The sequence below is a fragment of the Polypterus senegalus genome, chromosome 12 (genome assembly GCF_016835505.1).
Source record: "Polypterus senegalus isolate Bchr_013 chromosome 12, ASM1683550v1, whole genome shotgun sequence".
Lineage (NCBI taxonomy): Eukaryota > Metazoa > Chordata > Cladistia > Polypteriformes > Polypteridae > Polypterus > Polypterus senegalus.
In genome coordinates, this window is record NC_053165.1 from 148,313,038 (window position 1) to 148,339,370 (window position 26,333).

At 41.9% G+C, this 26,333-nt stretch overlaps 1 protein-coding gene across 6 annotated transcripts in view; it reads right to left on the bottom strand.

The window, feature by feature from the left end:
* Positions 1-26,333, bottom strand: part of LOC120539924 (protein unc-13 homolog C-like) — a 471,266-nt gene that overhangs the window by 204,454 nt on the left and 240,479 nt on the right. For all 6 annotated transcript variants that reach the window (XM_039770276.1, XM_039770280.1, XM_039770279.1 and 3 more), the window contains one exon: positions 6,413-6,546. In XM_039770276.1, the coding sequence (XP_039626210.1) occupies positions 6,413-6,546 (134 nt within the window). The remainder of the gene's footprint in view (positions 1-6,412; positions 6,547-26,333) is intronic.

Below are 26,333 nucleotides of genomic sequence, written 5' to 3' on the forward strand. Positions count from 1 at the left end.
AGTAGATCAAGCAGAATTTGTCAGCTTAATGGTGTATCACACACTCGGGGACGTCAGTGAAAATGAAGGCAAAGTGCATTAAGGAGTGAAACACTTTTTTACTTAAGAGCTTTGAGACTCTGGAACAAAATATGGAGATGTATAGTTGAAGCAGAAACCTTAACAGCTTTTAAAAAGTTTCTGGATGAGATATTTAAACAGCTTAGCTGTTAGCTAAACAAACAGACTTGACAGTCCGTCTTGTTTGGTGGAGTGTAACCAAAAAAATTTGGACGTGAGCTTCAGCAGGCTTTGCACTCCAGGAACCAAGTTACCTGAACTATTCTATAACGTTTCATTCATTATTTATCATTCTGATGCTGACTTTCCGATCATAAAATAGGTCATTACGATAGCAATTGACGAGAGGAATTCCAAATTAATTGCAGAATTTTCTGTGTTTGAGGGTTCCTCTAGAGCGCCTCTTCCTCTTGCATGATAACTAATCAGCACATCATCATCTCATAATAGGTTTACGTTTAGAGTTTGGTATTTTTATGTCTGTCCGTTTTAGCTCTTGACCCATTAGGCTTAAGAATCAAGACAGAGGTAAAGAATTTAGGGGTAACTATTGACTCTGACCTAAATTTTAAATCACATATTAATCAGATTTTTTCACTTAAGGAATATAGCAAAAGTTAGATCTCTTAGAACTTTGCAAGATGCTGAAAAAATTAGTTCACACTTTTGTTTTAATTGACTAGATTACTGTAACGCACTCCTCTCAGGACCACCCAAAAAAGACATCAATTAATTGCAACTGGTGCAGAATACAGCTGCTAGAATCCTAACTAGGATAAGAAAATCCGAGCATATCACACCGGTCTTGGTGTCATTACACTGGTTACCTGTGCCATTTAGAATTGACTTTAAAATAATGCTAATGGTTTACAAAGCCTTCAGTAATCTGCTTCATCTTATATTTCGGAATGCCTTTCACATTACACTCCAAGTCGTAACCTTAGATTTTTGAATGACCGTCTGCTTAGAATTCCAAGAGCTAAACTTAAAAGAAGTGATGAGCCGGCCTTCTGCTGTTATGCACCTAAAATCTGGAATAGCTGACCGATAGAAATTTGTCAGACTAATATGGTGGAGCACTTTAAAAAACTGATAAAACACATTATTTTAAGTGGGCTTTATCATAGCTTAATTTTAGTATAACTCTGATATTCCGTGTATGAATTGACTTATCATTGTCATAATGGCTTTGCAAATCGTACTCACCCCTACTTTATCTGCTGTTCCTTTTCTGGTTCTCTGAGGCGATGATCTGCACCACCACCACCTAATCAGGGCACCATGCAGTACCTACATTGATGGACTGAAGGTAAGAAGTCCACATGACCATCACCATCTAATTATTCCACTTGAATCTTGAAAATCATGAGGTCTGATTGAGATTATTTATGTTAGGTAGAATGCCAAGTGTGGGCTGGGTGATCTCATGGCATTGGTACCCTTGCAAAATTTTTTTTTTCTCAGGCCTTCTGGAGTTTTTTTTTGTTTGCTTTTTCTGTCCCCCTGGCCATCTGACCTTACTTTATTCTTTGTCACTTGGTATTGCCTAATCTTATTTTTGTTTCATATAAACATTTCTTTCTTCATCTTGTAAAGCACTTTGAGCTTCACCATTTGCATGAAAATGTGCTACAGAAATGAATGCTGTTGTTGTGTAAATTTGTCTCCTGCCTGTTCTGGTACACAAAGCATCTCTAAATCAATCAGGAAAGATGCACTGTGGTCTGACATGAGTGACATTAAGGATAGTAAAACACTCTTCTGCATCTGCTGCCTGAAGAAACAGGTAGGATTACAAAATGTTATTTTATTCTGGATTTAGTCTGTGAACCATTTATTTTGAATGTAATCCTTCAAAGGTAAATCAGGTCTTTACATAAATTGCATACACCATAGGTGAACCCCACTAGAAGTGGACACAGATGGCATCGGGTTGGCACAGTACAAACAATGCAATACAGAAATCTATTTTTATGTTATTAAATATTGTATCTGGGGCAATGCAATGCCCTCGAGTGACGAGGCTACCTGACAAGACAGGGCAGCTTGTTGGTAGCAGAAACTCTCTCGTCTCGACTTGCATGGTAATGCTTAACGGCAGCTCGGCATCAACAAGGTGCCACAGAAACAAGTACTAATACCCTCATTCAAAAGACATAAGTAGTAGTTTTTTTATTTTTTTTTTTTTAACAAGGATGCTTCATTGTTCCAACGTCACAAATGATCACTTATAAGCAGATTAAGCTCTACAAGTGCACAGATGTGAGGCTGATTGAACAGCTACCTACTGAGGTATAAATCAGCAGTTGGGCAATCTCCCTGAGAGACGCCCGCTTAACTAGGACTATTACTAGCACACCTGTGCCATTCCTTGACAAAAATACAGCTGTTCTTCTTTTTTTACTTTCAATGTGAAATTGCTACATAATGGAGATATTTAGGAAGAGGAAAAGAGCACTCCACGCATACAAAACAGAACTGTCTGGAAAAGTTCAAAAAACAAGCAGGAACAACTTTGACCTTTTTATCTATTTTTTCAGCTGGTGACCTGATTTGCTATTATTAATCAATCCAGTAAACTTTATTTTAAATCACACGCTTCACCAAACACGTCTCCAGAGGTATTTACAAAGTACAAAACAATAAGATCTAAAGTAACTGGGAGGAATTAGTTGAGGCTTCCATTCGTGTAGCCTGCATTTGGTTCCTGACTCCTCCCATGTGTGGCTGTTGCTATGCAACACTTGCTAAGAGACAGTCACATGATGTGGGGCAGGAGTAACATAAAGGAGCCCTGACCTCTGTGGCTCTGTCCCATTCGCTTCTTTTCTTTTGACTAGGAGTCCGCCCATTTGTGTCTGTTGCTATGCAACACTATTATGCAAAAGTCACATGACAGGGGCAGGAGAACTAAAGTGGGAGTATTCAGGAGGTGCCATCATTCAACATTTGGGTTGTTTGCCTTTGCGATTGTATGACCCTTTGCCTGGTTTTCGGTGGTCTTTCTGTTACTGCTTCTGTCTGCTTGCTGCAGAACGTCCTTAATGCCCATTAAAGCCATGTCACATTATGCAACTTTTCCATCGATTTTCATTTGCACAATCTTAGCGAGCCGGAGGCAGTCGGCGGTATGATTCCCGTTAAAACAGGTGTGCGATGTGACATGTCCGTTGACACACTACAAGTAGTCCATGACTCACTACAACAATCAAAAAAAGCTTCATTTTGTCTTCAGTAGTAGAGGTGGGCTTGTGTGCATGAGAGCTGACCACCAATGTCTGCTCATTTGGAAGTACAATTCAGCTAATGCAGCAACGTGGAATAAAAAATGGAGGTGTTTTGGACCTCAGAAATAGGAGAGAAAACTCATCTGTCTGATGTTTTGTGTTTTATGTGCCACAATAGAATAGAACAAAATAAAAACAAAGGGCCCCCCCGGTGATCACGAGGCCCCACCCCCCCGATGATCACGAGTGCGCCCATCACCTCCCTCGTCAATTTCAGTCACAGATCCAACCACACATATCTAAAAGGAGGACTCTGTTTGGGATGCGTCCTTTTGGGTGCTTGCAACTGAGTTAACCTAGGCCTGTTCCACCTTATGCACAAAAACTGCTACTACAAGGCTAAATAAACAGTCAAGCTTTATGACAAGGGGAGTCAAGCTAAAGGTATAAAATGGGACTTATTAGAAAATGGAATGAACCTCATGTCATTTCTCAATGTAGTCTACACCCTTCTCAGTGCACTTGTGCAACCTGCCTGGCAGTGCCCGGATTCAAGCAGAATAAAAGGTTTTATCTCGTCCTCGCAGCCAGTAATGCGCCGCTTTCTTCACGTCATCATCTGTCTTGAATCGACGACCACCCAGATGTTTCTTTAGTGGTCCAAAAAGGTGGAAATCACACAACGGTGCCAAATCTGGCGAATAAGGAGAATGCGGCAGTACCTCAAAGTTCAGTTTCACCCACAAAGCCTTGGTGTTCTTAACAGTTTGTCAGTGTCAGCTGATCGAGCAAAGAGGAGGTAAAAAAAAAACCAACTGTTATATGTTTCCCATTGTATCACCGTTTAAGAGGGGGTTTCGGAGGAGCTACCCTATCTCCTTGGGGTGCGGTCAGCCCCCCCTCTTCACAACGCTGCAGAGTGCTAGTGGGGGTTGTCAAGCGAAGTGAGCAGGGAGCGAGGCCCCCAAGTCTTCCATTAAAACAGGGCTGTCCTGATCAACCCTTAAGTCATCTCCTCACCTTGTGCTTGACAGACCATGACTGTTCTGTCTTTCTTCACTCACCGAGGGGGTGGTGGTTCTCACGGTTTTATGCCAAAGACACGGGCAGCAGACCTTTCAGGTAACAAACAAACTTTTTATTTCTCTCAGACCTCAGAGATGCTTACTCTTCCATTTTTCTCTACCATAAGCACCCAGGATGCATTGTAACATAAAAAAACAAAAAAAAAACAAAAGTTCCCATCCCACTTTTCAGACCAATCACAAAATGAACATTTGCATTCTGAGATTCTGTGCTCACACACCACAATGATGACAAGGGACTGCAGCCAAATGGGCTTCATGTCACCCCCACATGGAGGGTGATGTCCCAACACTCCCAGCTCGCACACAAGAAAGGCACAGAAGGGCAGATCTTAGCTAATATATATATATATATATATATATATATATATATATATATATATATATATATATATATATATATATATATATATATATATATATATATATATATATATATATTAATAATATATATTAATAATAATATATAATATATATACTAATAATGAAGGCCTGTGCACTGGAGCTAGGGAGTCCTCTACAGCACATCTTCAACATATGCCTGGAACAAGGGAGAGTCCAGAGGCTTTGGAAGACATCTTGCATCACCCCAGTCCCAAAAGTATCACGTCCTAGTGAGCTGAATGACTCCCGGCCTGTCACTCTGATGTCACATGTGATGAAGACCATGGAGCGGCTGCTACTTCACCACCTGAGGCCACAGGTCTGCTGCGCCCTCTACCCTCTGCAGTTCGCAAACCAGGAGAAGGTGGGAGCGAAGGATGCCATCATCTATATGCTACACTGATCCCTCTCCCACTTGGACATAGGCAGTGTTGCTGAAAGAATTATGTTTCTGGATTTCTCTAGCGCCTTCAACACCAACCAACCTCTGCTTCTTAGGGACAAGCTGACAGAGATTCATACCTGGTGGACATGGATCGTGGACTATCTTACAGACAGACCTCAGTATGTGCGTCTCGAGAACTGCAGGTCTGACATTGTAGTCAGTAACACAGGAGCGCCGCAGGGGACTGTACTTTCTCTGGTCCTGCTCACCCTATATACATCAGACTTCCAATACAACTAGGAGTCCTGCCACGTGCAAAAGTTCACTGCTGACACTGCTATGGTGGGCTACATCAGGAGTGGGCAGGAGGAGGAGTACAGGAAGCTAATCAAGGACTTTGTTAAATGGTGCGACTCAAACCACCTACAGCTGAACACCAGCAAAACTGAGGAGCTGGTGGTGGATTTTAGGAGGCCCAGGCCCCTCATGGACCCTGTGATTAACAGAGGTGACTGTGTGCAGAAGGTGCAGACCTACAAATACCTGGGAGTGCATCTGGATGATAAATTAGACTGGACTGCCAATACCGATGCTCTGTTCAAGAGAGGACAGAGCCGACTATACTTCCTTAGAAGGCTGGCGTCATTCAACATCTGAAATAAGATGCTGGAGATGTTCTACCAGACAGTTGTGGTGAGCGCCCTCTTCTACACGGTGGTGTGCTGGGGAGGCAGCATAAACAAGAAGGATGCCTCACACCTGGACAAACTGGTGAGGAAGGCAGGCTCTATTGTAGGCACGGAGCTGGACAGTTTGACATCCGTGGCAGAGTGATGGGTGCTGAGCAGACCAGTCAATCATAAAGAATCCACTGCAATCCACTGAACAGGATCATCTCCAGACAGAGGAGCAGCTTCAGCGACAGACTGCTGTCACCGTCCTGCTGCACTGACAGACTGAGGAGATCGTCCCCACCCCCAACACTATGCGACTCTTTAATTCAACCTGGGGTCTGGGGGGTAAACGTTAACATTACACAAAGTTATTGTCTGTTATACCTGCATTGTTATCACTCTTTAATTTAATATTGTTTTTATCAGTATGCCGCTGTTGGAGTTTGTGAATTTCCCCTTGGGATTAATAAAGTATCTATCTATCTATCTATCTATCTATCTATCTATCTATCTATCTATCTATCTATCTATCTATCTAATACAAAAGGACATTGTCATTCTTCAGAGTCACACAATGTGTTTTTGAGGGACACTTACTGGTTCAGGACAGGTGTGTATGCTGTTCTGTCCTCATCGATGACGGAGACCATGAGGGTAATGAGATTCGGCCAGAAATCCAGATTTTTGATGCTCGGTCCCTGCTCCTCTCGTGGAACATCTTGTTTCTTTGCCTGTTAAGACAAGACAAAGAAAGATAGTTAAAAGTCACCGTTATAAATAAAACATGCACAAAAATGTTATTTAAGACACAGCTAACTGTAAGAAGCATTCATATTTTATAAGAAGTGAGAAGCCTACGATAATTTGCAGACACATTATTCATATTTTATTTATAACACTTTCAGGGCTTTTTTTTTCTTTTTTTCCACCAGCCAGTTAAAGCAGAACAGAACTCGACATGGAAATAAGTGTCTTAATGAACACGGGGCCAACTAGCAGAAGTGAAGATGAACTATTTATAGATGGGGCTGTCGGCCAGAACACTCCAGAATTGATTCCCGTTGGTCTGTTAAACTTAATACAGCAATAGAGCTGCCAGTTCAATGAGATAAGCGAGAGTAAAGACTCTGTGGGCAAACTGGAAACATAAAGACAGAAAAACTTGAACCAAAGGTTACACACTTAGTCACGTTGCCTTAATGTACTAAACGCGCTGACGATATTCAGCTGACCCCGCCCACAGCTCCGAGAAAATGCCCAATGAGGGCAACTGACTCCACCCCTTCCGGTGCAGGAAGGATAAGGCCGAGACTCTTCCGGAAGTGGTTTATCTCATTTTGGGAAGAGCAGATCTAACCTGACGTGATCTTGATCATGTGAGTGCTCCACAGAGCTGGACTCTCCTTTCTGCTGCATAGGCAATACAGCCTGCTTCTATTGGAAGGTCATTTGCTTATTTTGGTGAGCTGTTTAGTTTTGAAAAGGGCAACTTGGTTGGTGCCCCACCATTTATTTGGTTGACTTGTGTGTTCCCTCAATTGATGACACTATTCTTTGGATTGTTGCTTAGAGACTTTGCTTACATTGGATTGCCTTATTACTTTAGGCAGCGCCATATTGGTGCTTTGTGTCCTCCAGAGCTTCATTGGCCTTGAAGAGCTTTTTTTATTTTATAAAAGATTCCATGAGGCCCTTTTCATGTTTAGCCGAGGTTTCTGACAAGATTTCTCCCTCTAGTGGGCATTTTGTAAGTGCTTTTAGGGACTTACATGCTTTGGGAGGTCAGGGTCTGATTTTTATGATCGATTTTCCGGGTTTCAAGATCCGACTTATACGTGGGTATATACGGTAAGCAATGGTGGGAAAGGTTTGAAGTTTTCATTAAAAACATGGTCTACCTGGAGGTATTTTCTCAAGACAAAGATTAATAAGACTCATATGTCTAAGATATGGTATCACCAGTGTCTTCTTACAAAAGCCAGTGGGGCAGCAAGCACAGGTGGGTCTACATCTTCTGCCCTGGGGCATTCTTAACAGTTAGCAGACGCCTCTCCAAGATCACGAATAGAGGGAAACTGCTAGGGAGTCGTCGGGTTGTTTTTTTGTCCCGCAGACCACCCGCAGCTGGTATAATATAATACTATTACAGTACTGCTACTACTTCTTCTTCTTCTTTCGGCTGCTCCCGTTAGGGGATGCCACAGTGGATCATCTTTTTCCATACCTTCCTGTCCTCTGAATTTTGCTCCGTTATTACTAGTACAGTACTACTTTCCACTCAATTCTCAAACCCATCAGCAGTGGGCACAATGCAGAAGTCACCCGTAGATGGTGCAGCAGCCCATTACCGATGACACACAATGACGGCCACACACTATAAGGTACTCTTTTCTTTAAAGCTTTGTGCACCAATGGGATCTTGGCCAGCTACGGCGTGCTTCCAGATCTCTATTTTGACAGATTGCCATGGCCTTTCATTTCCTCTCTCAGGAGGTCCTCGCAGTTGGCAGGAATGTCCACAGTGCTAGGCAGATTCCACCACGTCACGCTTCTCCTTCAGAGTCACAGTGTTAACGTTCACATTAGCTTCATGCACATTATGTAGCAAACTCTTCTAATTAATTTATTTTTTTTTGTATTGCTAATAATGTTAAAATTGTGTCGGTTAAAGCATCAGTGTAGTGTCGGTTCAGGGAGAACTAATTGGTTGTTGGTACAGCTGCGCTCTGAGAGTATGAGGACATGCCCCCGGAGGAAACTCATTTAATGTCGACAGAGCCTGTGTCAGAGACGCCTCGAGGTCTTCCTATAAATCACAGTGCCCACTTTTGACTTAGCAGGGCCACTTTCCTTGCAGATAAATAATTCCTAACTCCAGAAAAATACGATGAAAAGATTAGTCCCTACATCATAACGGATGAGATGTGAAAAGGATCCTGGGCTAACGAGAGCAAATGAGATTCAAGTGGGAAATTGTTTTTTTTTTTCTTTGCCGAGAATAACTGCTGCTGCTTCTGAGAATTGCGTGCAAAGTCAGATTGTTGATGGAAAAATAAATGAATCAATTACCTATCTTTGGATGAAAAAGACAAAACATAAATTAGAGTGCCTAGAGCTCTAGCATAATGTAAGATGTTCCGTCACCTTTGCTCATACAGTATATGCCATTTAATTTTGTGGAGGGCCTTCATTCGTCTACACATTAATCATCAGGACCTACTTATTTCAGTCTTGGGGACACAGGCAGCTGGAGTCTCTCTTGACATTACTGGACATAAGGCAGGAACCCACCCAGGTAAATGCGCCAGGGCACTCACACAAGCACCCACACTCACTTATTCCAAGCCAAATCTGAGTCTTCAGTTAACCCTCAAATGTTTGGGATGTTGGTTAGGGGCGAGGTGGGGTGAAACTGAACTCCCAGATGCATGTGAGCAGGGGCCTCGTTTATAAAGCTTGCATACGCTCAAACAGATGCTCAAAAATGTGAGTAAGCAAACGTCGGGATTTATAAAAGAAAACTTGACAGGGGTATTTGCCTATATTTAAGGCTGCTCCGAACCATGAACCATTGTAAGCGGAGTGGTCACTCTGAGGCTAAGGATTTGCACCGGCAATCAGAAGGTTGCTGGTTCGATTACCCATAAAACATCAGAAGTGACTCTAATCTGCTCTACTCCCTTAACCTGCAATCGCTCCATCCTGGGTATGACGTCAATCTGCATCCAGCTCTACAAGCAGGTCCTCCAACTTGCAGGGAAAACCTGGGGGTTGGTGGCAGGATTGGCACTCACACTTTTCAGTGCGGTGCTGAGGTGTCACCTGTTGCACGGCTGCACTCGGATCTCAATCCAGGTGGTTTGTTGTGTGGTGGGTGCGGCAATGTGCTGTAATCACAACCTCATCTCCTTTTTGGAGAAATGGGGAAATGACAATGCCCTGGACCAAGAATGGAAATGCAAACAAACCAGCTAAATGATGACTTGCTCGCATTAACATTCATATCACTAAGCCATAATATTATTTTGTGCGTTTATATATTACAATGTGCGTGGATGTAACAATCATATTAAACCTCAAAAGTGTTGAATTTGACACACAGACTGTGTTTTTAGTTCCCTTTTAAGAGGGCCAATGCTGTGTATTTGCACTGAAGGCATCTTTTGGTTTTTCATCAGTTTATATCGACTACCTGTGGTCACCTCTCAAGGAATATTTCAGCCAGGCTTCAACTCCATTATGCCTGCTGGGCTGGAAGGCATTAAACGAGTGGCATGGCACTAACATCCAGTTTTCATGTGGTGTGGGTGTACATACATAAAACAGAACATGATTTTGATAACATAAAGAAGCATTTTACAGCAGTGTCCAGTTCTCCTAACGTAACAGAAGCAACTTCACTGCATACTTCATATTGCAATAAGGGAAGCTAGCGAGAATGAAGCTGCTGTTGTTAACCGTGAGAAGTGACTTTCCATAAATGCACAAGTCATGCATGATGTTGTGTCTCAGTGGTCTTTGTCAACCCATTATTCATTTATTTTGAGTCAAATTAGTTTTGATAGATGCTGAACTCTCATTGTTTCATAAGGCCTGTACTATTCATGGTAACAGCAATCATGTGCCAGGTAATAGAATCTACTCGCTCAGTCAGTGGTGCCTCGTCCGGACCCCCAGAGTACAGGGGAGAGACGCTATAATGCCTGTGCATGTTCTTGTACACTCAGTTGTGAAGCACAGCCAGAACGTTGGAGGCGGGGTCTTGATATGTCAGCTGGGAGGCTGCTCTACTGCTCAACGTCTGGAATATGCGTGATTGCATATGTATGAGGTTGATTAGCATACCCCATATATGGATGTTTAAGGGCAGTGTTCAGATCGCACATTTACAAGGTGATTGTGATTTATAAAAAGTAGATTTGTGTATTAATGTGAGTATGCAAGGTTTTATAAATTGATTTTTTTTTTGGTGTACACATTTTTTCTGTTTTTTTGGTGTGAGCATATTTTCACGCTCCAAGCCATGCAATGTTTTAGAAGGAAACATCCAGGCCATGACAGAGCCGAGATATGAACCTACTATTCTGGAGATGTGGGGCAGAACATTACTTATTTGTCTTGCAATTATTATGAGCTACAGAGTCCTCAAGCACAAAGGTCCCAAAGAATAACACAAAATGCCCACTTAGGGGGGATTACTGTCAAAGCCCAGCTTGTCACACAAAAAAGGGCAATGAAGAATCTTTGCAAATAAAATATTTCATTTAACAAAAATAAACTCCAATGAACACAAGACAAAAGGCAATTCCCAAAAGTCAACAAAGTCTCAAACCAAAATCCAAGAGGCGAAGTCACAAAAACAGAGCAGGAGTTCAAAAAACCCAGAACAACACCAACTGCACGAGTACATTCACAATGAACCGCATAGGACTGTGGGTTGGCCCGTCTTTATAAGGCTGAGGGTGGTCCCTTGACATTGATAGGCAGGTGACCCCCCCCAAAAAAAAATCCCATGGCACATAATAATGATGCTTAAACATTAGAACCTAACTAATCACCAATGTAAACATAAGCAATGAACAAAATAGACATAAAAATGGAATTTGAACAGCAGCTAGGGGAGGAACCCTAACTGAAATACAATAATAATACAAATAACTAATTATATTTATACAGAGCTTTTCTAGCTACTCAAAGCGCTTTACATAGACAGTGCAGAGTCACTTCAGCCACCACCAATGTGCAGCATCCACTGGCATGAAGTGACGGCAGCCATTTTACACCAGTATGCTCAACACACACTAGTTATTAGGTGGTGAAGGGGTGCGAGAGATAGCCAATTAGAGGCAAGTTATGAATAGGGGGATTTCAAAAGATGCCTCGAAATCATTAATGACCACAGAAAGTTAGGACCTCCGCTTTACATCTCTTCTAAAGGATGATGTCATATTTACAGCACTGTGTCCTTCTCACTTTGGCATTAGGATCCACACACAGACCACCGGATAGGCACTCCCTCATTGGCCTCACCTGCACCTTTTCCAGCAGCAACCCAAGCTTTTTCTAGGTGGTCTCCCAATTATGCTAAGCTTCAGGTGGATTACCTCTTCTGAAGTGCAGGTGACATTTCTGCTGGCTATATTTTTGGCTAGATCTAAAAATATGAAAGGCTCAGAAGTGGGTCACTCTGGGAATGGCCTCCTAGCCAATCAGATTCTTTGGTTGAGTTTTTTTGAAACTCCAGCCCCTCACTGCTGAGAAGTGATTACCTGGGCACTTAGACACACCCCTTCAATCCATCCAACCATCCCAGTTATCTACACTCACATGAGGAGCACTGGGAGAACACGCCGACTGCACACTCCACCGAGGAATCAAACAGGATGTGAGCAATGAGCGGAGACATGGAGGTGGGCCTCTTGGGTCGAAAAGTTCAGCTCCAAATGCATTCTCTCATTTTTATTTTAGGCCTTACTTAACCAGCTGTTAAGGTTTATTGTCAAAGACACAGCTTCATATGCTTTAGTAGTTTATTTATGTGCATTCCTCTTCTGGTGGACGATGTTCAGTGACCTACTTTATAAACAGTTACAAAAGAGAAATGGTTCTCCAGGTGCTCCGATAACAAAAACACTTCTTAAACCTGCATTGTCCAACTCAGGGCCTTAAGAGGCTGGAGCCTCACCTGCCAGCATTGGGTGAAAGGCAGGAACCAACAGTGCCAGTCCATAATGCCCACAAAGTGCCATTTGGGAATCTCCTATTTACATAACATACATATGTTTGGGATGTGAGTTACAGCTGAATGTGGACAAAATGCAAAGTACAACATGGAGGCAACAAGGAACGTTAAGGAGAAATAAAAGATGAACGGTGCTGACAACCTGTAGAAAGGATTTAGGGGCTTGCATAGATCTAACAGTCTCAAGGTGTACACCAGCGGCCTGCTGGTCCATCCTGGAAGGCCGTAGTGGCTGCAGGTTTTTGCTCCAATCCCAGGTGCCAGGTTAATGCAAAGTCAAATATCGCTGTTGAAGCTCTCAGAGCTCAAGCAACAGTTTGATGCTTCATTTTAGTCGTCTCGCTTGTTACGGTTCCCGCCCTTAACTGCTTATTTTAGTCTTAAAACGCTGCATTTATTGTTCTTAACTGCTACTTATAAGTAATACAATTCAACTCACAAATGAACCAACAGTTCTTCGTCTAACTTGTTTCCAGTTACATCTGTGTCTGTTTATCATCGGATTTATTAAATTAATTGGAAGGCAACTGAAGGGGAAAAAACTGAAGAAGAGAAGAATAAATTCTTCTATCCGCCGTTAACAAAAGAACAAAAGTGTCTCTGTGTGTGTATCTGTGCCTGTATATCCATCCGGCTGCTCTGTCTCTGTTATATATCATTTGGCATAGGATCCGTAATGTTTGCAATAAATGAATCTGTTGGAACGACAGATGCAATGCATTTTATTGCAACAAATGTTTGCCATGCACCATCTGTTGGAATGAGAAATACAATTCATTTTATTACTATAGCTTTTTGTGACATGGTACATGTTGGAATGACTACATGCACTACATACATTACAAAATACATTTCAACAGATGGTGCACTGCAGACATTAAAGAAGAAGTCAAAGGATTAGAAAGCTTGATGTATCTAGTTTTTTTTGTCTTTAGAAGTTTTATTTTTGTCGTATTTGGGGCACTGAAAATCCACATGAGTCTGTTGAACATGAAAGAGATTTTCCCAAAGTTAATGTGTGGTGTGCTTTGGGAAAAAATTTGAGTCATCGGGCCATTTTTTTTTGAAGGGCGTGTTGTTAATGATGATTGCTATTTAGAAAGGCTGCAAAATCGGACTGAGCGATTTTTAAAAATCATAGGCAAGTGACTACTCACAGTGCAGGATAGAGTTGCCATTCGGATATGCACTCAAACTGTACAAACATGTTTGGTCTGATTGACATGCCATGCTGTGGGTGCTCAGACTATAAATGTATGTGGCCTGATATCCAGTTTTCCCAGTGGCATTTTGCAATAAAGCATTTACTCATTCAATAAAAAAACAATATAGCCACAGGCTTCCCAAAATGTCAGTAAAGATGTTTATTCAGGGTTCTTCCTGTAAATATTTTGTAAGATACTTCTGTTGTTAGCAGGGCTGTCTTAACGTGTGGGCATTGGCCTGGCGCCCCAGGAGCATAGGGACCCACGATGTTTCTGATACTTATTTATGTTTCTGTTCTGCTATCAAAACAGGGAACCCAGCACACTACAGGGTGGTCCAGATCATCTGGATGACTTTCATTAATGTGAGGACGATTCCAGTTCGGTGCAAAGACGATCCTATGTCGTCAGTTCGCATACTTCTCGATGGTCCGGGATTTTTCCGGTAATTTTCTATGTCTTAAACTTAATAAGTTATAGTGTAATGAAAATTGCATAATTAGATCTGGACCACCCTATACTTTGTCTGGGGGTCTATGATGCTGTTAAGACAGGCCCGGTCGTTGGCCATTTAGTTGTACGATAGTTAGCTTTCTGGAGTTGAAAAGGAGAAAAAGGCCATGACAACGGGTCACCCAATGTACAATGTGCACTCGCTACACAATGAATTTCGGGAAAGTTGACAATAGAAAACCGGCTTGTGAGACTGCTCACACTTCAAGACAGCCGACTGAAATGCCTGACATGACAGAAATTCTTCCAATTGTACGATTGTAAGATGCAATCAGGCACCACAACCCCACTCATAGTGCATGTAAAACTCTGGCTGATGCAGAAAACCAGTTGCCGAATGCAAAGTGGCATGAGCCCCAGCCATTGGGGGCGTTTGGAAGTAGAAGTAAATACTTAATTGATGTTGATGATGAGGATGCCAATGAAGAGGAGAGCAAGTCTGTATTTGGAGGAAAGAGGAAGCACATAGAATGGATCTGAAGGATTAGAGAACTACCGCTAGGTGCCACTTGGTGTCCCCTATTATCAATTATGGCCCAAGATAGCACAGCATCCATTTTGTTGTATTTGTGTTACAGCCTTCAGATCTTCCTTTCCATAAACTCTTGTTGTTTTCCTCAATGAATCTCTAATTTTTTTGGGATTTCTGTTCTCCATCGGATATTGTTCGAGTTCAGAGGTCAACTCATAAGCGCCCACCTATGGGGTTCGGTATACCAATATAAATTCTTTCACCTTTTGAATTTCCGGTCCAAATTCATCTCCGTTTTTACAACACAAGTACAATTTATAGAATTAAAGCCTGAAGAATCCCCCTTCATCCAGCATGGAGCTGTTACATTGAAGAGGAAAAAGTCTGAGCCTCCAAGATCCAGGCCAGCAGATAAATGTGAGAGTCGGCTTCCCACTGACACACATGGCTCTCTCATCTGCGCTTGGGCTGATATCTTCATCTGAAGTAGGCCACTGAGGGATCGAAGGTATTAAAAAAGCGGATGCAATTTTATTTTTAGCAGTTTGCTGATAAAATGTTGATCCATCTTATGCTAATGACATCTGAGAAAGAAAGCACCGGCCTTAAAGGATCAGAACGGGCTTTTGCAGCACGTGGCCAGAGCTGCCGGGTTCCTTCGGATAAAAGCCATATTGAATTCCAGCACAGTACACTACGGGCTTGTTTACTCCGGCTTGAAAGATTTCCAGGGACTTTTAGTCTCTGGTGACAACATGACATAACATTTTGAAGGCAGCTTATTGCAAGTCAGGGATCACAGGAGGCCAGCACCTATCGCAGCTGCATTGTATCTAAACAGGAATGGGATGTCAGTCCATCACAGGACACTCTCACACAGGCTGAACTGGGAATTGCAAATCGGCTAAGTCTTTAGGTTGTAAGAGGGAAAACCAGACCACCTAGAAGAAAATCCAAACTCCACAGATAGAAAGGCTGGGTTTGGGAAGGTCAGTAGGACCAGCACGACATAATACATTTGTGTGAATGAGAGGGAGGTCAGAGGAATGGTGAGGATGTAAGGAGTAGAGTTGGTGAAGATGGGTGAGTTTAAATACTTGGGATCAGCTGTACAGAGTAATAGGGATTGTGTAAGAGAGGTGAAGAAGAGAGTGCAGGCAGGGTGGAGAAGAGTGTCAGGAGTGATTTGTGACAGACGGGTATCAGCAAGAGTCAAAGAGAAGGTCTACAGGACGGTAGGGAGACCAGCTATGTTATATGGGCTGGAGAAAGTGGAACTGACCAGAAAGCAGGAGACAGAGCTGGAGGTGGCAGAGTTAAAGATGTAAAGTTTTGCATTGGATGTGACGAGGATGGATAGGATTAGAAATGAGGACATTAGAGGGTCAGCTCAGGTTGGACGGTTTGGAGACAAAGTCAGAGAGGGGAGATTGCGTTGGTTTGGACATGTGCAGAGGAGAGAAGTTGGGTATATTGGGAGAAGGGTGCTAAGGATAGAGCTGCCAGGTAATAGGAAAAGAGGAAGGCCTAAGAGAAGGTTTATGGATGTGGTGAGAGAGGACATGCAGGTGATGGGTGTGACAGAACAAGATGATGAGAACAGGAAGATATAGAACAAGATGATCCAATGTGTCAACCCTTAACAGTAGCAGCTGAAAGAAGAAGAGGATGATGATTGTGGATCCAATATATGGTAACATGAACCATTGCATCATCATACTGCCCATTCTCTGAAGATTACAGTTTAAATTACATGACGCTATGCTCAGAACTCCTGCCCTACAGTTTCAGAGTGCTGGGTTCAAATTCCAGCTTTGTTAGAGTCTGTGTGAAGGCAATGGTTCTCTTGTCCAGACTGTTAGCAGCTTCAGGTTCCTGGGTGTTCAGATCACAGACTGCCTTTATGTGGTCAATCAGCACCACCTGCATACTCAACAAGGCTCAGCAAAGGCTCTTTCTTTTCCTAAGGGGGCTGAAGAGCTTTGGGATTTGGAAACCAAAATCCTGCAAACGTTGAACTTTTGAAAGTATCCTGACTGGATGCACCATGCTGTGGTTTGGTAACATGACTCGCCAGGATTGAAAACTCCTCCAAAGGACTGTCCATACAGCTTCTAAACTCATTGGGGCTGACCTTCCATGGCTTCATACCATCGGCTTCCACCTGATGTCTGAGGAAAGCTGAATCCATCATCTCTGACGACAACCGTCCAGCTCATCCTCTGTTTTCACTTCTGCCTGCTGTGAAGCTACTGGAGCCTCACCACTCGGTCCACCCACCTCAGGGAAAGCTTCACCCCCAGGCCATGAGGTCAGGGAACGTAGCCCACTTCTACCTGCCCGCCCGTGCTCTGTGCTGTACCCACCTGCTGGTTTATGTGGAATTATACTGGATGTTACTATTTTTCTAACATTTATCTTATTTACTGCATTTATTTCTTTATTTATGCTATTAATTTATGTTTTTATGTATTCATTTGTTTATCTTCTGCTACTCTTATTTATTTACTGTATTTTTTATACATCACCATAACTGTGGCACAGGAATGTCACTTTGTTCTTGCAGTGTATGTGACAAAGATCTCTTATCTATTTGAATACATATTGTACTATCATTACATTATATTGTGCATCCATCCATTTTCTTATCCAAAGAAGGGTTACAGGGAAGCTGAAGCCAATCACAGCAAGAATCAGGTGTAAATTAAGAACAATCCCTGGACAGGGCGTCAGTTCATTGCAGGCTAAACATAGAAACACACACACACACACACACACACAAATCGGGCCAATTTAGCATCACCGATCTACCTAACCTGCATTTGTTAGGATTATGGAAAGAAACCATAGCACCTTTAGGAAACCCAGGGAGAACCTATAAATCTCACAGAGAGTCACAAACCCCAGTCTCCTTGTTGAGAAACATCAGTGCTTCTACTGCACCACTATGTTGCTTATCCATCCATCTATCCATCATCCAGCCCTGCTTTCCCTGAGGAAGGTTTGGGAGGAGGCTGGAGCCTATCCCTGCAAGCATCAGATTCAAAGCAGGAGCAATCCTTGGACAAGGCGTCCACCCATCACAAGGTGAGAACACACACACATACACAGGCCAGTTTAGCATCGGTAATCCACCTAATCTGGATGTCTTTGGACTGTCTGTGGAACCCCAATGTGGACGCGGGGTGAACATGTAAAACTCTACACAGGGTGAACCCCAGTCTCCTTGTTGCAAGACAGCAGCGCTTCTACTGTACCACCATGTTCCTATTCATCCATCCTCCAAACCTGCTTTAACCTGAGCAAGGTTTGGGAGGAGGCTGGAGCCTATCCCAGCAAGCATCAGTCGCAAAGTAGGAGCAATTCTTGGACAGGGTGACAAACTATCACAAGTTGAGCACACACACACACACACACACACAAAGACCACTATAGCATTGGTAGTCCACCTGACCTGGATGTCTTTGGACTGTGGGGGGAAATACAATCTGGGCATGGGATGAACACGCAAAACTCCACACAGGGTGAACCCCAGTCTCCTTGTTGCAAGATAGCAGTGCTTCTACTGTACCACCATGTTGCCTATTCATCCATCCATCCTCCAAACCTGCTTTATCCTGAGCAAGGTTTGGGAGGAGGCTAGAGCCTATTCCAGAACGCATCAGTCACAAAGTAGGAGCAATTCTTGGACAGGGTGACCAACTTTCACAAGGTGAGCACACACACACACACACACAAGGGCCAGTTTAGCATCGGTAATCCACCTGACCTGGATGTCTTTGGACTCTGGGGGGAAAACCAAAGCTCTTGGAAAGAAACACAATCTGGCCATGGGATGACCACGCAGACGCCACACAGGAGTGTGAACCCCAGTCTACTTGTTTCAGCGTGGCGCTACTTTTTTATTTGAAGTTTTATTAATTTTATTGCAATCCATACAAATCAATCAATTTTTTTTACAAAAAGTAAAATTGAGTTAAGAACAAATCGATCCCCACCCCTGAGAGAGAGAGCAAGGCAAACGGCGTGAAATTTAAGGCTTGTAAACATACCTAAATGAATAAATTTGATGAGATGGATGCATAAGACAGAGAAATACATCAGCGTGGCACTACTGAACCACCTTTTTTCCCATTATATTATATTACAACGTATATTATATTATATTATATATTATATTATATTATACCATACCAGTAACGGCGTACTGCAGGATAACGTGCAGTGAATATACTTGACTTGAACATTCATATTCTTTCTCTGTACGTTTATCAATCGTTTGCTCAGAGGTTGATGCGCTTGCTGCTTCCTGAGCAGCTCTTCTTTCCTCCACCCTAGCGGCCCGCTGCTTCTCTTCTTTCGTCGGCATCTTTTCGTGTTAAAACTGATTAAGTTAGTTTTTGTGTTGCAATTACTTAGTACATTTTCTTTAATTTTTCACTGAAGCTGGCATTTAAGTCTTCTATCTGCCTCAAGAATGATTTAAGATATGAAGAGATAGGGGAAGTGACTGTGAAGGTGGTAGGGATGAGAACGGCACCCATACGCATGCACCGCACGGCCCCCCTGCTGCGCGCTACCGAGAGTTGATTCTACAATAAAATAAAATAAAAATAAAAAAAGTAATAAAAAATCATCATCCTGAAAGCGGATAGTAGACATCACGTAGTATATGTGTACTAAATTTCAAGTCAATAGGTGAAACAGTTTGGGAGCTACAGGTGATCTAAAATCCTGGACAGACAAACGAACAGCCACAGTAGCGTATTATATAAGAAGATTATTTTATATTATATTAGAGCAGTAGATCTAGTGACTAAGAAGGTACAATTCAGCTGACAGCCTTAAGCCACTACACCACACTACCTGTAGAAAAAAACAAAAGTGCAGCAAACAGCTTCCTACACAAAAGGTTAGCCCAGAAAGTTTCACAACAAGACTTTTCTATGCTTAGTAATGTAATCCAGAATTATTTCAACATACTGCACTCTTGGGCTCATTTATACTTCACGCTCAGAACGCGTACGCACCCGCATCAAGGCTGCCACGCGTTCCCAGCGTTCATTTCACACGTCCTCTGAGCAGGTCCTCAGAAATTAACGCGACGCGTGCGCGAGTTGCAGTACCAGCAAAAAGTCGGGGGGCGCAGTGTGCTAAAAGTCGGAACGTGACGTCAGAGTCTCTGTTTACTATCTACATGTGACAGCGAGCCTCTATGGAGATCCTTCGGGGATCGATGTGCGCGCTTTGCTGTTTGATGAATGGCTCAAATACAGCGCTATACATTATGTAGCCGATGTGAAGTTGCAAAAAAAAAAAAATGGTATGTGAGACTTTTAAAATGTATCGTGTCATTTATATATGTCTTTTTTATGTTTTAATTTTTGCAACTTAACAACAGCAACATAATGTATAGCGTTATATTTGAGCCACTGAGAAAAAAATAAAGGACACGGTGAAAACGTGTATTTTGTGATTAAAGTGGAAATCTCGAAATGTCCACTTTAACCTCGTAGTTTACTTTATCATTAAAGCAGACGGTCGTAAACGTCATCCCAGTTTTTAATCGCTACCTTCTTGGACCTGACAGCAGGTAAAGTAAAACAATAAAAATAGATGGCACAAAAGATGGTATGTGAGACTTTTAAAATGTATCGTGTCATTACGATCGGTAATATGCGACGCTTGAATATAAAAGCACCACGAATGCATCTGTATGTCGGCATTTTGCTTCAGCAGCGGAAAGCAGCAATAGATCGCCAAACAGAACAAATTAAATGTATGATATTCCAACTCTCTGCACATTTAGAATCTTTAGATTTATACTTGATATCACTTTCATGATGAAATGCATTAAAATGTGTATGTTACATTTTACATATAATTTCGTTTAAATAATGAATACTGTTAATAAATACACACATGGGGGAATAATTACACACATGGGGGTGTCACGGTGGCGGAGCGATAGCACTGCTGTCTCACAGGGAGTTATGTTGCTGGTATTTCCTGCTTGTATTCCACACTGTGCTCCGGTTTCTTTCCAAAGATATGCAGATTTGGGGATTTGGTGCCGCTAAAATGACGCTAGTGTATGTGTGTGCTTGTATTCACCTTGCGATGAGCTGAGGCCTCGTCAAGGGACTGTTTCTCACTCTGCCCATGCTTCCTGGAATGGACACATACATCCCTGGATTTATGGATTTAATCAATAAACATCCTTTTCAGAGATATTGCGGTAAGGTGTTATCAGAATGTAATGAGTGTTTAGGCAATTCACAACACAGAGAAGCCGAACATGTTCTCACCGCGATAATATCTCGCACTGCCACCTGGTGGATTCCTCCAGATTTACGTAAAGTACGCGCGCGAGTATAAACACTACAACGCCCGCTGCGCATGCGTCGCGTCGCGTGAAGTATAAAACTCCGCCTTAGGATAACTCACTTTGCTAACCTATTGTCAATGGGGGAGGAGCAAAAGCTTTAGATTCGTCAAAAATTTCGATGTCCAGTTTTCAATGAACAATGGACTCACACTTCGCAAATTGCAGCACGCAAAATGATTTTTCTTGTGGTGTTGTCGCCATTTTAATATAAACGAGAACCAGCGCTCAGCGGCATTCACTGGTGCTTTTTAAACTTTCAACTTTCCTCTATCCAGTGATGTGCGGAATGTGTTTCTGCCTTATGCAGTATGTTGGAAATAAATCTGCTCTTTCATTTTGAATAGCCCTGTACAAAGTGGTGCAAAAATGTTCTGGGTAAAGCTTATTTTATTTCTGCACACGTACTAGCTCATTGTCATTTTTATCATTTTAGGAATAGTGAAGGTGCAAAAAAACAAGTTACATTAAACTTCAAACTGCAAAAAAGGGAAATTATTTAGGACACTTTTGTTAGACAAGTGATTGAAAGTGTTTAAATGGGCACAGTGCCCTGTGAAAGGTTGTGGAACTTGGCAATCTGGGAATGAATGGATGGAAATGAGTGGATAATCATGTCGAGCACTTGAGCATCACAGCATACATTTAGCAATTTAATGTATTTAAGTGGCAGACGGAGTTTGGCAGGAACTGCAGTAGACACTAAGATCCCAAAATTAGCACCCATTATTTTATGTGATACAACGAAGGTGCAGTATAGAGGTACACGGAAAAGCTGAGACATAATGGGTGGGCTTACACAAAGCAGAACTACTGCATTTGAGATGTGTTTCATTCTGTCTCCTTTCATCTTCCTTTTGCTCACGCTAACATGTCTGTTTCCAGTTAAGGCCATGCACTTTTGTAGCGGGCACACAGATGGTGAGGGGAAATGCGGGTGCAATCAGATCCTGCCAGGATTTGTCAATTCCTCGATCCCTAACAGGTGGGTCAGGTGAGAAGCACCATAACACAAAATCAGAATTGGTGGAACAGTCAATACACTTACTCGACAGCGGGGGGCAGGCAAATCCACACTCAGAAGTGTCTCACCCTAAAAGGTGGTTTATTACTTGACAAGGGCCATGCAGTGAAAATGATGTCAGATTTGGTGACAGGCTGGACGTGTTTTCATCACATACTGTGCACAGAAATTACGCAGAGCAGCAGACGTGGCAGCCGTGTATCCAAAAGGAGAACTTTCAAGGATAGGCTTTGGATAAAAGTATCTTTTAACCAAATCATTACAAATTTAAATAAGAAGTACAAAAATATAAACACTCACCGGCCACTTTATTAGGTACACCTGTTCAACTGCTTGTTGACACAAATATCTAATCGGCCAATCACATGGAAGCAACTCAATGCATGTAGGCATGTAGACATTGTCAAGACGACCTGCTGAAGTTCATAACACAAATCAAAACATGTTGAACCTTGAAGCAGATGGGCTGCAGCAGTGGGTGATGACCCTGGTGCCACTCCTGTTATCTAAAAACAGGCAACTGAGGCTGAAATTCACACAGGGTCACCAAACTGAGATAACAGAAGACTGGAACAATGTTGCCTGGTGTGATGAGTCTCATCTTCTACTGCGATATTTGGAGGGTAGGGTCAGAATTTGGAGTCAACAACATGAAAGCATGGATCTATCGTGCCTTGTATCGACAGTTCAGGCTGCTGCTGGTGGTGGTGTAATGATGTGGAGGATATTTTCTTGACTCACTTTGGGCCCCTTAGTACCAACTGGGCATCATTTAAATGCCACAGCTTACCTGAGTATTGTTGCTGACCATGTCCATCCCTTTATGACTGCATCTTTTAATGTACATGTCTAGAAAGATAACACATCTTGTCACAAAGCTCACATCATCTCAAACTGGTTTCTTGAACATCACAATGAGTTTACTGGACTCAAATGGTCTCCACTGTCATCAGAGCTCAATCCAATAGAGCACCAGTGGGATGTGGTGGAACAGGAGACTTGCTTCATGGATGTGCAGCCGACAAATCTGCATCAACTGCGTGATGCTATCATGTCAATATGGACCAGTATCTCTGGGGAATGTTTCCAGCATCTTGTTGAATCTGTGACATGAAGAATTGTGGCAGTTCTGAAGGCAGAAGGGTGTCCATCCTGGCACTAGCAAGTTGTATCTAATAAAGTGGCTGGTTAGTGTGTGTCTATATATATATATATATATATATATATATATATATGCATATATTTTATTATATAATACGCTACCATGGCTGTCCGTTTGTCTGTCTAAGATTTGAAATCACCTGTAGCTCGCAAACCGTTTGACCGATTGACCTGAAATTTGATACACATATACTACGTGATGTCTACTATCCGTTTTCGGGGTGATGATTGACTTCCAAGGTTATTCCTCTTTTTATTTTATTTTATTTTATTGTAGAATCAACTCTCGACAGCGGCCAGTAGGGTGCCGTTCTCATTCCCTATCACCTAAGCCATCACTTCCCCTACCTCTTCATATCTTAACTCATTCTTGAGGCAGATTGAAGACCAGCTTAAGTGAAAAATTAAGGAAAACGTACGTAAGAAATTGTAACACAAATACTGACTTATTTAATCGGTTTTAATTGCTAAAAAAATGCTGACGGAAAAAGAAAAGAAGTGGGCCGCTAAGGTGGAGAAAAGAAGAGCTGCTCAGGAAATAGCAAGCACATCAACTTCTGAACAAATGAATGCTAAATGTACAGAGAAAGAAAATTAAAACTAGGAATACTCAAGTCAAGTGTATTCACTGCACTTTATTGTTATATTTATATATATTTATTATAAAAGAAAATCTTGAGACGAGACTATTGCCAAGAGATTTTTTTAAGTCCCGCCCTCCTCTCAACAATTTTCAACCACGCACACGGTCCTCTCACCTCTCATTCGTGTGAATGCTTTTGTCAGACTCGGTTCCTGTTCTCTCAGCTCTTATAAATTTTTACGTCTTCCTCACGTTAAGTTCCCGATAAAAGAAGACGTATTATGTACAAATCTTATTGAAGAATTTCATCATGAAGGGTTATCAACAGAAGGAATGAGTACACGAGCAATCCTAGCACCGAGAAACGATGAAGTCAAACAAATTAATGCGAAAATTGTTGATTGGTTATATGGCAAATTGGTTAAATTCGTATCAATAGACTATAGTGAAATATCACACAAGAAAGGTAAACAAGCATACAGAAAGGTGACAAGAAAGGTAATGTAGTACATCTTCTGCGATGACAGACACCAAAGGAGATCTTGATATGCCATTCGTATTAAAATGTTAACAGTTAGAATAGCTTTTGCTATGACAATTAACAAATCATAGGGACAAACATTCAAAAAAGCCAGTTTATTTGTTTGAAAGAAATTAATGATATTCAGTCACGGGGAGTTATACGTTGTGTCCAAACACGGAATCAAAATTCAAAGCGATTTTGACGAAAAGTTAATTAAAAAAATTGTTTTTACTGAAGTTTTACAGTAAAAGTGTAAGTTTAAAAAGTATTTGCGTGTTTCAAAGCCAAGCAGAACGTAAACGGATAGATAGATAGATAGATAGATAGATAGATAGATAGATAGATAGATAGATAGAATACCTCTAACGCAACATGAAACAATTTTCTTTCAATTTATTACATTTTACTATTTTTGACTACGGTTAATTACTCGCTGTAATGTAAAATAGTTAGTTCTATTATGTATATGTAACAATTCCCATGAAAATAATCTGTTTAAATTGTACATCCACTTCCCCATACAGATCCACAAAGTGGCGAGCCCCGGGGTTGGCAAGCGAAGTGAGCAGGGGGCAGAGCCCCCTATGAATTTTGGGTAGAGTATTTAGGTTCTCACTCAGGGTCACACCAAATGAGTGAATGAATACCTCTGAGACTCACAGTTACAGACTTTTAACCGCTCAGCCACAGTGCCTGAAAGCACAACACATAATGTCATACGAGGCAACTTAACACTGCAGGGGCCCGCAGCCTATTCTGGCAGCACTGGAAGCAAAACTGGATGGGACCCTTCTGAGTGCAAAATACAAAAAATAATGACAGCAGAAGGGTTTACCCTGCTAAGACGTACACATGATCTGGAAAATCTCTCACTAGCAAATTGTCACTTGCAGTTTTTAACATCGCTTGTGTTGATTAAAAGTAACGTTATCTGACAAGTGCAACTGACGCCCGAGATCAACCTCCAGGCCGAGAGGAATACCGAATGCTGCACTTGGCAGTTCATGATATCATGTGTGTAAGTGCTTCTTCACAGCACAAGGCACAGCTGCACACACTAATAGCTTGTTTTTCTTTAAATGCTAGCGATTTATAGATATTCCCAGATATTTCAGACTTTAATTCTTTCAATTTGAAATAAAGATTGTTGGAATCTTGAAAGGTACTGGAGTAACGTTAGAAAGAGTTTCACAAGAACTGACCAATCAGGCCATGAAAACTCACCAGCCCTATCCATTTAATTCCTCCAAAAAAAAAAACATCAAGTTGAGTTTTGAAGGTTCTTGAAGTCTACCACACTACTTGGTCACATGTCTTTGACTCCCTGGGAGAAGAACAACTTCCTAATGTTTGTGTGAGATTTTCTCTTAACAAGTTTCCAACTGTGTCCCCATGTTGTTGATGAACTCATTTTAAAGTCACCGTCTCGATCCACTGCACTAACTCCCTTCATCATTTTAAACACTTCAGTCAGGTCTCCTCTTCATCTCCTGTAAAGGCTCAGCTCTTTTAATCTTTCCTCATAACTCATCCCTCGTAGCCCCTGAATCAGCCTCGTCACTCCTCTCTGGGCCTTCTCTAGTGCTGCTATGTCCTTTTTGTAGCCTGGAGACCCAAACTTCACACAGGACTCCAGATGAGGCCTCATCAGTGTGTTATAAAGCTTGAGCAGAACCTCCTGTGACTTGTACTGCACACATCAAGGCGCTATATAAACTCACGTTCTGTAACTCTTCTTAATTACTTCTGCACACTATCTGCCAGCTGATACCATCGAGTGCACTATGACTACTAAATCCTTCTCATAAGGGGTACTTTCAACTCTCAGACCACACATTGTGTATTCAAATGTAACATTTTCACTTTCTACGTGTAATACTTTACATTTACTGACATTAAATTTCTTCTGC